At 46.5% G+C, this 12,685-nt stretch overlaps 1 protein-coding gene across 1 annotated transcript in view; it reads right to left on the reverse strand.

Annotated features, from left to right (window-relative positions):
• Window positions 1-233: 233 nt before the first annotated feature.
• PTPRT (protein tyrosine phosphatase receptor type T) overlaps window positions 234-12,685 on the reverse strand; it is a 497,897-nt gene continuing 485,445 nt past the window's right edge. The window contains exons 29-34 of the mRNA XM_058850913.1: window positions 11,209-11,382; window positions 8,124-8,255; window positions 4,185-4,310; window positions 2,799-2,962; window positions 1,862-1,997; window positions 234-824 (exon numbers count right to left, since the gene is read on the reverse strand). Of these exons, the coding sequence (XP_058706896.1) occupies window positions 771-824; window positions 1,862-1,997; window positions 2,799-2,962; window positions 4,185-4,310; window positions 8,124-8,255; window positions 11,209-11,382 (786 nt within the window). The 3' untranslated portion in view covers window positions 234-770. The remainder of the gene's footprint in view (window positions 825-1,861; window positions 1,998-2,798; window positions 2,963-4,184; window positions 4,311-8,123; window positions 8,256-11,208; window positions 11,383-12,685) is intronic.

A 12,685-nucleotide genomic window follows, 5' to 3' on the forward strand; every position in this document is an offset into this window, starting at 1 on the left:
AGCAGTGAAAGGACATGGACCAGAGGGATGGAACTGGGTCATGCACAGCCCTGGAAGTCAAGCAGAAACTGGGAGGAAATATTGGTGTGGAGGCAGTGAATCCATGAACAGCTTCTCATCTCCACCATCTATTTTCATGCTTAAAAGGACTACATTTGGGAAGAGAATTCCAGTGTAGTCTTTTTTTTTTTCTCTTTTTTTTTTTTTTCCCTTTTTTTTTTGTGTGTGTTGGCCTTTTCATTTGGAAAAACAAATAAAAGGAAACAGATAAGGTAGACAAATTGTAATGAAACATTTCATGTATCCCCTATGGCTATCTCATTTTTCCCAAATGACTGCTGCATGAAATTAAAAAATTAAAAGGCTGGGATTTGAGAACAAAATTATAAATTAAAAAGGAGACATTTAAAAGAGAATTTCCTAAGGGTTTCATTCCTTCCCCACTCTGCAGCAAGCAGAACAAAAACACAATCCAAAAGAGAAGTCAGAGGGGATTAGAAAGTCCAGTCTTTCAGCCTGTCTCCCATTTTGCTAATTTTTACAGTAAGTTATTTAAGAAGCAGTAGATGTTCCGATAGAAAGCAGGCAGCAGCACACACAGGCATCGTCTCCTCCTTCCAGCGAGGTCTCTGCAACCTCAGTCTCTTGCTGAGAAGGAAGGAGAAGTTTTCCTTCCCACTCTTGTTACTGCCTTCCAGTGCGGGGCAGGGGAGAAGCATCCGCCAGAGTTTGGGGTCTGGCACATCGTGGGGTCCCCTCCCTTTGCCGGGCTAAAAGGAACTCAAGTATTCCAGTGCAACCTCGTATACAAATTTATACTGTTCCTGGAAGAGAGGACACAAAGGAATGGCATTAGGAAATGGGAAAATTCCTCAGACCTTCCACAAGACAAAATACCTCCTCCCTCTTTCTTTACCCTTTGTCAGGAGCAGGCAAACACTGGCTGTGTTTCTGGGTGATCCTGAGCAGGCCTGGCTGGGAGATGGTGTCGCCAGGGGAGGAGGAAAGCACTCAAAGAGACAGTCCCTGTCGCCCTGAAAACTCAGCTTCTGAGCTTGCTGACATAGTTTTCTAAAGACTTTCCCAGGACAGTAACTGTAAACATAGATATGTGTACATTCTTTCTGTTACACGTCTTGTGAGGGGCATCTCTCATGGCCAGTGCTGTGAGAAAGTGTTATCCTGACCATCCAATCCCTGGCTGTGGTCAGGAGCCTATAAATCCTGGGGGGAAAAATAAACCTCTCTCTTCTCTTCACCACACCTCGACCTGTGTCCGTGTGATCTATTCATCTTCAGCGGCAACAAGTCCCAGTCTGGAGGATTCATTATTTGCCTCCAGCCCTCACTGCACGTGCTGCTGTTGAGGCATGATCTCAGTGTGATGGATGGAGATGGCTGAATTGGACAGTTTCATCTCCTGGGCTGCAGGGAGCCAGGCCTGGGGGCTGGACTGTTCTCCCTTCCTGCTTTCAAGACGTGTCACAGCACCCTGCACTGGGCTGGACAGGAGGACAAATCCCTGCATGGACAGGAGGACAAATCCCTGCATGGACAGGAGGAGAAATCCCTGCATGGACAGGAGGACAAATCCCACTCTTCCCACAGCCACATTGACAGCTCTGTGGGGTTTGACCTCCTGAGGCATGGGGCACAGGGTCCATCACTCTGCCAGGGCACCCCCTCTTCTCAGCAGGAGAAGCAGGAGGATTCACTGAACATGCTAAAACAGGACCAGTCTGGTTTAATTCTGTTCCCATTCACTTTGATTCATCCTAAACGAAGCCATTTTGACATTTTCTGACCTATCCTGAAGTCCCTTGCACACACTGGGTGGGGAATGAGCAGGAAAAAGCCTTACCAGTGACTCCACCATGTTGGATTTGTTATTCCGTAGTGTTTTCACTATGTGGAACACGTCGATGATGTTTTGCTGTTGGATCATTTCACACACGCTGCAGATGGCACAGAAGGTGCCGCTGCGTCCTCCACCATTCCTGAGAGCAGGAGAAAAGGGGTGAGGCTGAGGGAAGGAGAGCACACACAGCTCACACCCCGTGGTCTCTAATGGAAGGGCTGGTCATGGATATTCAAGGGTTTGTGTGCCTGAAGGGGCTCCAGGAGAGCTGGAGGGGGGCTTTGGACAAGGGCATGGAGTGACAGGACACAGGGAATGGCTCCTAGTGCCAGAGGGCAGGGATAGATGGGATATTGGAAAGAAATTCCTCCCTTTGAGGGTGGTGAGCCTCAGGCACAGGGTGCCCAGAGCAGCTGTGGCTGCCCCTGGATCCCTGGAAGTGTCCAAGGCCAGGCTGGATGGGGCTTGGAGCACTCTGGGACAGTGGAAGGTGTCCACTAGAACTGAGTGGAGTTTGGGGTCCCTTCCAAACCAAACCATTCTGTGAGTCTGTGGAAGCAGAGATCTGTAGAACAGGGGCAGGGATGGAAGGGATAAGGGATTCCTGGAGTGGGACAGGGAAGCTCAGGGGTGCAGTGCTGCAGATCCCTGCTCTGGGCTCTCAGCAGCTCTGTGCCCAGAGCTGGTACATGGCAGGGCTGCCTCAGCTCCAGTCACAAGACCTACACTGTACCAGGGCTCTTGGAGCTGCTTCTCACTGCAGTCAGTAAAATCCCTTGGCCAGAATACTGTAATGCAGTACAATATTCAACTTGAAGTGTATTATTTAACTCCATTTTCCCCAGCTGAAGCCTGGCAAGGCACTGGATTCCCAGATCCAGAAGCAGTTGTCTTCACACAGCTCCAGGTGAGGCCGCAGACGCTCCCCAGCCCTACTTACAGGCAGTGGACCACAGTGCGCCCGTCTCTGCCATCGTACTGCTCCTGCCACTTCTCCAGCCTCCTGACCACCTTCAGCAGGGAGCGTTTGGAGGGAGGGGTGTCCCTGTAGGCCGGCCAGCCGATGTACTGCAGGTGCTGCACGATGCGGTACCCGTCCTGCGGCTGCAACACAGAGCTGCTGAGCGGGGCAGGGCTGGCAGCACTGCTCACACAGCATCACAGCATCCTCCCCTCTGCACCTGCACCTGCCTGCCTGACAAGGGCTTTGCTCTCAGCTGGATAACGATTATGACAGAGCCAAGCACATGGGAGCCTTGTTTGGTCTCCAGGATAAAGTTTCATCAAACCACACAAACAGATCAAAAGTCATTTTCCTGCTTGACTGTGCTGTGCCATAGGAAGTAGAGGCAGCCCTCAAGAATTCCCTGGGGATTGTGGAGGGAAAGGATCCTCACAAGTTTGCTGTCAATGGCCGTGGTGTTGGACAGAGATGAGTGCAGAGAGCTGTGAGCACACAGCACCCGCCCTGCCAGCCCTGCAGCATGGGCCAGCTCCATCTGAGAGGCACAGAGCCTTGTCCTGACCAGTTTTGTGACCCCTGGGACACAGGAAGGTGTCTAATATCCAGACAGTTTATCAATTTATCAATTGGCTGGACCCCCAGGTTCCCTCTGCAGTGCCACACCTGACCATGCAGACACTGATGTGTTAAACTGCATGGAAATATAATCTGCTTCCATTTCTGACTAGAAAAAATGAAAGAGGAACAACAAAGGAAACATCATCAATCTGGGAAACAACTAATGAGAGAAAAATCCTCTGCTGAAGCCCTTTCCTGCAGCCCTGAAGTCGAATTGCCAGGGCTCAGTGTGCAGATAAACTTTGTTTCTATCATTTCAGCTGTCCTGGGGCTGAGGGACACAGACAAAGAGTTGCTTACAGAAATGGCAGTTGCTTATTTATAGGGAAAGCAGTGGCAATTGGGAATCCCAGTCTAGCCAGTAAACATTGCATCTGTCTTCAGAGATGCTGCCTGGGAGCTGACAGATGGAGAGCTGCTGACACCATCCCAGTTTATTTCCTGCAATACTGATGGCTTTATATTGGCTACTAAGTGATGAATTGTTCTCAAATATACACAGAAAAATGCTCACCATTTAAATACAGATTTTCAGCTCATATCATGCACTTGCTGCCTTCAGCCAAGAGTCCTTTAGCAATGCAGGCTGATTAAATGTTAATTAAAGGAAGTAGCTGCAGTGGAATTTCATTCCTAGGTGAGAGATTCTGCATCTCTAAACCACAAGTCTTGGCTCTGCCTCTTCCTTGAGCCAAAATGTGTTTTTGAGAATAACTAGGGAACGTGGTATTTCACCTCTCTTACCCTGGCCATGTTGCAAATCCGGAATATCCGGTTGATGATATCTTCATCAATGTCTGCTGAAACAAACTCCACTTGGATTGGGCCGTAACAACAGGACGTCTTCTCTGGCCAGTACTGCATGCAGAGCTAGAAAAAACCCACAAAAACAAACAGAAATCTTAATTATTAACATATCCAGGCATTGCTTTTGGATCTATAACCAGCTCAAAACCCATCACCACTCTTGTATATCGTGGCTTTGTTCAGAGAAGATCTCATTCTAACTCAGTAGAGCATTTTATATCCTGAATATGAAGTAAAAAAGAAATGTATTTTTAGGACTTTTCTTCCTCTTTATTTTTGTATGAACACAATTTGGAACTGATTGAATTCTGGTTCTAGAGGTGCAGAGAAAGTGGCTGACAAATGAAGCTTCTGTAAGGGCTGAGATTTAACAGGAGCATTAAAAGATTAGTGTCTGTAGATAAATTTAATAGGAACCATAGAGATTTGGTAAAAATGAGGAAACAGTACAGGCACCAAGAAAATTAATCTTAATTCAAAGAAACTGGATTTTTTTTTTTTTCCTGTAAAACGAATTTTTTATTTTTCTGGCTCTACCAGTGAGCAGACGAAGGAGAGTGAGTTTGCTCTGAGAGCAACAAGAGCAAGTCTGGTTTCAGGGTGAACCACAACTGCACCTCTGAAGTTTGTGAAGCAGGCTGGGAGTCTTTTTCTTGTGCTGATATAACTGAGTTGAAAGGACAAAAAAACACCCTATGCACACAAATTACAATCTAAGGATTTTAAATCCAGCTGGAAATACATCATGGCATAAAAATGTTTTGCATGAGGTCTCATTAGCAGTTTCTGCTAAGATTGTATTTCTTTGTGGGCTTTTTTTTTCTGCCTATTTTCAAGTGTAATTTTGTACAAGTTTTGAAACCCCCAAGATGCTCATCTGAACTCGATCTCGAGCTTTTCAAGTTCAATCGCTGCCAGCAACAACGTCGAGTGTGTGCATGAGACTGCATTAATTCTGCACTCCTGTTCCTCCTTTGATCATATAGGATTGAAATTGGGTGGGATAGACACACAGCCTTATGCATCTTTGCCCTTGTTAGTTTTTCAAGATTAAGCAAGCCAGCCAAGACCACACAAGCAAGTCCTTTGAAGGGTTTCTTTACTCTTCATTCAGACTTTCAAGCTGCCTAGTGATCTGCTCAAAGCACCTGTCCCACAGGCAGGGAGATGTGAGCAGAACAGGAGCTTTGGCAAACAACCTCAAGCTGCACTGGGAAGCAGAAAAGGATTAAACCTTTCCTTAGCATGGAAAATCTGCTTCTCCCAGACCAGGTCTGTGAACACCCACCTCTCCAAACCCACGGGTGTACACAGTGCTGCCAGCTGCCTGTTGTGTGCCCTGACCTGCACAGGGGTTATTTGCCTTTTCCCTGCACTCAGGGCACAGCCTGGGACCAGGCACTGCTGAGCAGACAGGTAATGACAGCACTGCCATGCAAGGACAGTGCAGGCACAGTGCCAAGATCTCTTCCAGAAAACTCATCTCCACAGTGGCTCTGATGATCTGCTGGAGGGTAGGAAGGACCTGCAGAGAGATCTGGATTGATGGGCTTGAGGCCACTCAATCACACAATGGGTGTGTGTGGTCTGGAGGGCAGCAGGGCTGGGGAAGGGTCTGGAGCCCCAGAAGCAGCTGAGGGATCTGGGAAAGGGGCTCAGCCTGGAGCAAATGAAGCTCAGGAGGGAAATCCTCTCCCTCTGCACAGCTCCACGAGGGTGCAGCCAGGTGGGGAGCAAGCTCTGCTCCCAAGGAACAAGGGACAGGATGAGAGGAAACAGCTTCAAGCGTTCCAGGGGAAGTTTAGACTGGATATGAGGGAAAATTTCTTCACTGAAAGAGTGGTCAGGCACAGCTGAGCAGCTGCCCAGAGCAGTGGTGGAGTCACCATCCCTGGAGGGATTTAAAAGGTGCATTGATGTGGCACCTGGGGACATGGGTTAGTGGTGGCCTTGGTAGTGCTAACAGTTGGACTCGATGGTCTTAGAGGTCTGTCCCACCCCAAATTATTCTATGGTATCAAAATCTCACTGTGTCCTGGTAGCTCATAAAATACAAACTTTAAAATCCTCCTTAACTTCCAGTGCCACCTGGGTGCTTTGGCATTGGCTGCTCTCTCGAGGGAGGTGACACTGTGCTACAGAAACTGTCACAGTGGCTTCATGCCCTGCCAAATCCCCTTTTCAGTGCCTACAGACCACATCATAACAGCAAAAAGCCAGAAACTGTTTTTCCTTTGCTAGGAAAAAAACTAAGCTTTGTGCAGAAAGATAGTCACAAGAATAACACTGGCTGGGGCTGAAAGGTTTGTGTTTTCCCAGAACCAAGAGTGAGAAAGTGTGCCATTTCCAGAAAAAGCTGGGATTTGCTTTGAAGTGTCAGGAAAAAAAAAAGGTGAAATTTGTCTCTGGATTCAATTCCACGACGCAGAATCAAGGAGGGTGGATGGGAGAGGAAAACAGAAGATACAGAGGACCTCTGGTTCCTCACGGAGTGGTGGGACTCTGCAGGGCACCAGGAGAGCCCAGTGCTGAACAGAGCTGTCACTGGGAGTCCCACCACATTCCCCCAGATGGGACATCCCCTGAAGGACTGGGGTGATTGATTTCTCCATCATCATCCGAAAAAGAGACCAACAGCTCACTGCCTTCAGTGTGGTGAGACAGGGAAGAGACAAATGAAAAACGAATCCATGAAGTACCAACCACTGAGAGTTCCTCTCCTCTCATTGAACAAGGGCTGTAATGGGTGAATTAAGCATGCCAAATGTACTCTCCACACAAATTGCATGATTATGCCTTTTTGAAAGCTGTTATCCTCTGCCACTCATCAGCAAGGTGGCTGGAGACACCAGGGCAGGAGGAATGGCCAAAGCTCCCCCCTGGAAAACTCAAATCCTGAAAATAATGCTGTGTCCAACAGCCAAAACCCAACTTAGACATGGAATTAAAAATAAATAAAAAGAGATTAAAAAGAGATATTATCCTCAAACTGTGCAAAGCACATTTCTCAGTATTACAAAATCGTACTGGAAATCTCAGGGGAAAGATCCTTCAAATTATTTCAGCTCTCTTGGTTTTATTCTTCTGGAAATGCCATTGAAAAAGGCAAGTGGAAGCACCCTGGGGCTGTGGTAGGGAGCATTTTCCTTAACCAGACCCAGACAAAAATAGGAAAGGGGAGAAAGTGGGTTTGGGAGGGAAATTTTGGCCTGCAAACATGAAGTAATTCTGTAACATATATAGTACATATATAAAACATTTTTACAATTTTAAATATATCTATTTTACATGATTTCATATCAAAGTATTTGTATAATAAATGTTGAGACTTTATAGGAACATTCCAGTACATAAAAGGTGCCTACAGGAAGGCTGGAGAGGGAATTTTCAGAAGGAAATGGGGTGATAGGAAAAAGAGGAATAGCATTAAGCTGAAAGAGGGCAGATTAGATGGGATATCAGGAAGAAATTCCTCCCTGTGAGGGTGGGAGGCCCTGGCACAGGGTGCCCAGAGCAGCTGTGGCTGCCCCTGGATCTCTGGGATTGTCCAAGGCCAGGCTGGATGGGGTTTGGAGCAGCCTGGGATAGTGGGAGGTGTCCCTGCCATGGCAGGGGGCTGAAGTAAGATGGTCTTTAAGGTCCCTTCCCATTCAAACCCTTCCATGATCCCTATTAATTACAATAAAAATTACCTTACAAAGAGCCAGGCATGTGGACTTACTCTCCATCAAAACCCCAAAACATCACCTGTCACTTTCCAGCTCCCCCTCTTTTATCTGTTGGGGTGGGACAGAACCAGAAAAGGGCAGCAGGGACCCTCTGCAAACGCCTGGATTTGAGGAGGGAGTGACATGGCAGGAATGAAGAGCCACTGACCTGTGCTGCATCCATCTCGTTGAGCATCACCACGGAGGAGCAGTTGTAATCAAACACCAGCCTCCAGAAATCTGCGATGGTGTTGGGCAAGGGGTGCTGGGTGACAATGAAGGCAGCAGGTTGCTTGTGGCTCTAACAAAAGAATAAGATTAGTTAAAAAAAAAAAATAAAAAAAATTCAATCAACTTTTATTCAAAGGAATATTACACCCAGGAGGCTGTGGGGAGGCAATCTGAGCCATTTAACCAGATTATACAAATCACATCTCCTGCTCCTTGTTATCGCTCCGCAATGAATGAACGCCTCCTAATGGGATTCTTTTGCTCCCAATAAAGACATTTCATTAAAGAAGTGTCACAAGAGCAGAGATTACCCAAATCAATTATTTATATTTTGAGACTCAGCAAATAATGCTAATTCTACTATTACTACTACTATGACTATCAGTAATGTTAATAATTGGAAGGAAAACAGCTGGAAGCAAATGCTCTCCTTTGTGCTGCGGTGGCCTCGAGGAGCTCCAGAAGGGATTAGCCCCGGCTGCTGTGGCTGCCTGGGGGTGCAGGGTGACAGAGGTGGCACATTTGGATCCCAGCCATCCTTTATGAGCTCGTGGGGCAGCATTCAGGGCCTGTGACATTGGCATTTAATTTCTGATGTTGTTCTTTCACATCAAAAAGGCCCCCTGACCTCAGCCTCCCTAAGCATGGAGGGGTGGAGCTGTGCTCCCAACCTCTGGGGGCTCAGTTAATGAGAGTTTGTGAGGCTCTCAGGGATGAAAGGCAACAAGCTGAAAACTTTATCGCTTCCCAACCACGGCAGGCAAGGCTTAAATGAGCCTGGAAACTGCACAGTCCTTTGTGCTGTACATCTGTGAAGCAGACTTGAATCAAAAGGCACACTAATTCTGGGGTAAAGAAGACAAAAAAGCACAAAAAGCCCTCCAGCAGAATAAAATTTTGGATTTAAAGTGAAGAAATAAATAAAATTGTGAAGTATTAAGCTGGCCATTGTGGGGGTTTGCCTTTTTTTCTCCGCGTGAGGCAGATGTGGGTGGAAGTGCTGGGCAGGCAGTGCTGGGGAAAAAGGGGTTCCTGAGTGTGCACCTGTGAGGAGGGTGACGGGACATGATGGAAACAAAAGGATTTCTTGGGAAAAGACTTTCATCTTTTTCCCCACTCTGCATTCCACATCTAGAAACACCAGAATGGGTCAAAAGCTGTGAAGCACCAGACCAGTGGTGGCAACAGAGTGGCAAATAAAATACTGAGGTTTATCTCTTAACTAAACAGCAGAATGTTCCTGTTATGTTTTTTTTTTTCATGGTGTGCCAGTAGCAAACCTGGCTGAACTCTTGGCTGAAGGTCACACTGTGGGGTTTGCCATTGGGAGAAAAAGAAACCCTCCCCAGCTCTTTGCTACAGGATGGAACCAGGTTCACTGTCCTGTTTCAAAGGGAAGGCGACACAGAGGTGTGAATTATTCATGCAAAAGAACATGTGTGGGATTATGGGGGAATGATGACACATAAATTCCTGTTTTTCTCCAAACCCCATGGATTAAACACAAATCTATCATCACTTCTTCATGGCTTGACTCATGATGTGACTCAAGTCTCATTTTTTAAGGATTAAATTCCATTGTTTTGGGGGAAGCTGAGGGACAATTTTGCTCCTTTCAAGGCCATGTGGGATGGATGGAGGGTGTCCTCTAAGAGTCCCTGCTCAGTGCAAGACTTCACACACAGATCTGTCCTCAGCAAGAGCAGCTATGAAAATGTAGGATTCTGGATGTTCCACTGTGATTATTTTTGTCCCCAAAAGTTCCTGAATCCTTTACGGAAAGATAAAGGAGAGTCAGAGAACATCACAGTGGCTGAATTTCAATGACAGGTGAAAAATTGCTTTGTACTTAAAAAAATTAATCCACTGGAATTTTGTGGGGAAGGATCCAAATATTTGCAAAGTGATTTGAGGTAATGAGGGCTGAAATGTACAAATATTCCCAATCCCTAAGAAACCAAAGACTGGATTGTGCTTCTGCAGATGTGCAACAGCACTGAACACACTTTAAAAAACAAATTTCCTTAGGCATGTTTGCAATACACAATCTTGCTGAAAAAATCTAAACTAAATTCTGTGACCATTTGACTGAATATCTTAAATGCAGCAGTATCACTGTTTCCCAGACTGAAGAACAGGAAAAATTAAAAAATAGAGACCCTGCTGCTGCTGCCAGGGAAAAAATGATGCCATTTCACCCTGGATCATATTTACACATACTCCAACTGCAATAATTAGTGGCTTTAAAGACATCTGTGTCCAAAGGCAGTACAGCAAAAAGAAGCCATCAACATAATTCATCCTCCACAAATGACCCATGCTGTGAGATTCCAGGCTATAAACAAAGCGAGGGAAAACGCCCTCGGACAGAGTCACATCAACTCAACTCACATCCTTTAGCCTGAAAATATTTTGTACATCTGATCCCTGCACCCCCACATTCTTAACTGCATAAGATCAAATCAATCACTCACTCCACGCTGCAAATTATCCTTTCCAAAGAGCTGACCTGGCAAACATTTCTCTTCCCAATGGATACAAAAACCAATGTATGGGAAGAGCTTCCCCCTGCTTTTTGTGTGTCCACCTTTCTGTGATCCAGCCTCAGTCTGCACACTGAGGGATGCCTTTACCAAAAATTTTCTGCCAGTGTGGTGCAGAATTAGGGTGTGTGATCACAGAATAACAGAATGTAACAGAATGTGCTGAGTTGGACAGGACCCTAAAGGAGCAGGGAGTCCAACTCCTGGCCCTGCCCAGCACCATCCCCCAGAGTGCCCAAAAATATTGTCTGAAAGCTTCTTGAACTCTGTCAGGCCAGTGCTGTGACACTTCCCTGGGATAATCATAGTCTAGAGGACATATTTTGGTGGCAAAGAGAAAATTCATGTGCTTTGCCCGGTTTGGAGATATCAGACTCAGCAGCTACAGCTAAGTAAATTTTTTCTTTAAACCCATTCTCCCAGGAAATCATCCTGAGCGGGGATAAACCGGTGCTCTGGGTGTGCCAGGGCAGTGCTTACATCCATGAGTGCAGCATTGATGTAGTTGCTGGACTCCCCATCCACGGAGATGAGGAAGGGCAGGCAGCGGTCCAGCGGCAGCACGTCCATGCAGCGGTTCTTGTCGTGGTTGCGGGGCAGCAGCCCGATGCTGCAGTCCTCCGGCCGCACCCGCGGCGTCACGATGTTCAGGGTCTGTGTGGGGCAGGGAGCAGGGGAACAAGGACACAAACAGCCTGAGTGCCTTGCAGGTCGCTTCCAAGAGGGATGCCATATGCACAGTATGTTTGTTTTAAAGGGACTCAGGGCAGCAGAGCTTTGGCAGTTGCATAAAGGTGAAAAGAAAATACAAAATAATTACAAAATAAAGGTGTTGTTACCCTTGTAAAACCATGGATCAGGCATGCTACTTCAGCTAAGCAGAGGAGGACTCTGGGAAAGTGACTCAGCTGAATTGGAGGTAGAAAAATAAGTTACAGAACCATCATGGGCTCACATCGTGGTTCATGGTGGTTGGCTGAATTTCATTTGTTGTGCTTAAATGGGAAGTAACTGCTTAAAGAGGCCTGGGTTTTGCAATAAAGGGATCTCCTTTGTACCTGCCTGGGGACTCTGCCTGACTGGGCTTTGTAGCATTTGGCATCCCAGAGATAAAAAGGAAGAAGCAGTAAGGAGCTTGTTGCTGTTTTAACGCATTGCACTTTGCAGATTGGCTCGAGGGACTCTTCCAAACATTGTTAGCCCCAGCTAAAATTCAAAGCACTGAGCACCTCCCAAACACTTCCAGCTCTAAGCCCACAGAGCAGCTAGACAGCATTCCTGGTCTCCCCTGGAGGTTGGAAATAGGTGTCACAGGTATAAATAAGATGCAGCTTTGAGGTGGTGATGGAGTGAAACCTCCTCCTGTTTCTACCACCCTTAGGGTGGAAGCACAAATCCTTCCCCCTCTTCAGGTGGGTCCTGTGCAGGTGTCCCCTGAGTGATGATCACCCAGCAGGTCAGACTGTGTTCAGAGCCCCTGGTGTTCCCTCACACTACTGACTTATAAAAACCTAGGATAAAATGTCGTTTTGAGGTTTTTTTAACAGAAAAGCCTATTTGTTTCATATATTATTTAGATTGCTACATTCCTTTTGAAGTGACACGTAGGAGGCTTCACTTACATAGTCATAGCTAATCTCTGGGGCCTTGATGTCAGTCTTTGACTGTTATCTGCCTTTTCCACAGCTTGACAGACTATATTTCTTTGAATCTATTTTACTGTTGTGTTCCCCATTGTGGAAGCCTCTTGACAAACCAGTCCAGGTTGGTCAGCAAGGATCAAAGCTCAAGAATCAAAGTGAATGCATCTTTGCATCAGTGCTGAAGTGGTGGTAGATCAGTGGCTGTCTGATGTCATTGTATTTTCACTTTTACATCTCCCCTTCCTGAGCAAAGCCCGTGGAGTCCTACAGTGAACTCTCTGCAGCCAGAGGAATACAAAATATTTAGAGGCAAA

Source organism: Poecile atricapillus, chromosome 15 (assembly GCF_030490865.1).
Source record: "Poecile atricapillus isolate bPoeAtr1 chromosome 15, bPoeAtr1.hap1, whole genome shotgun sequence".
Lineage (NCBI taxonomy): Eukaryota > Metazoa > Chordata > Aves > Passeriformes > Paridae > Poecile > Poecile atricapillus.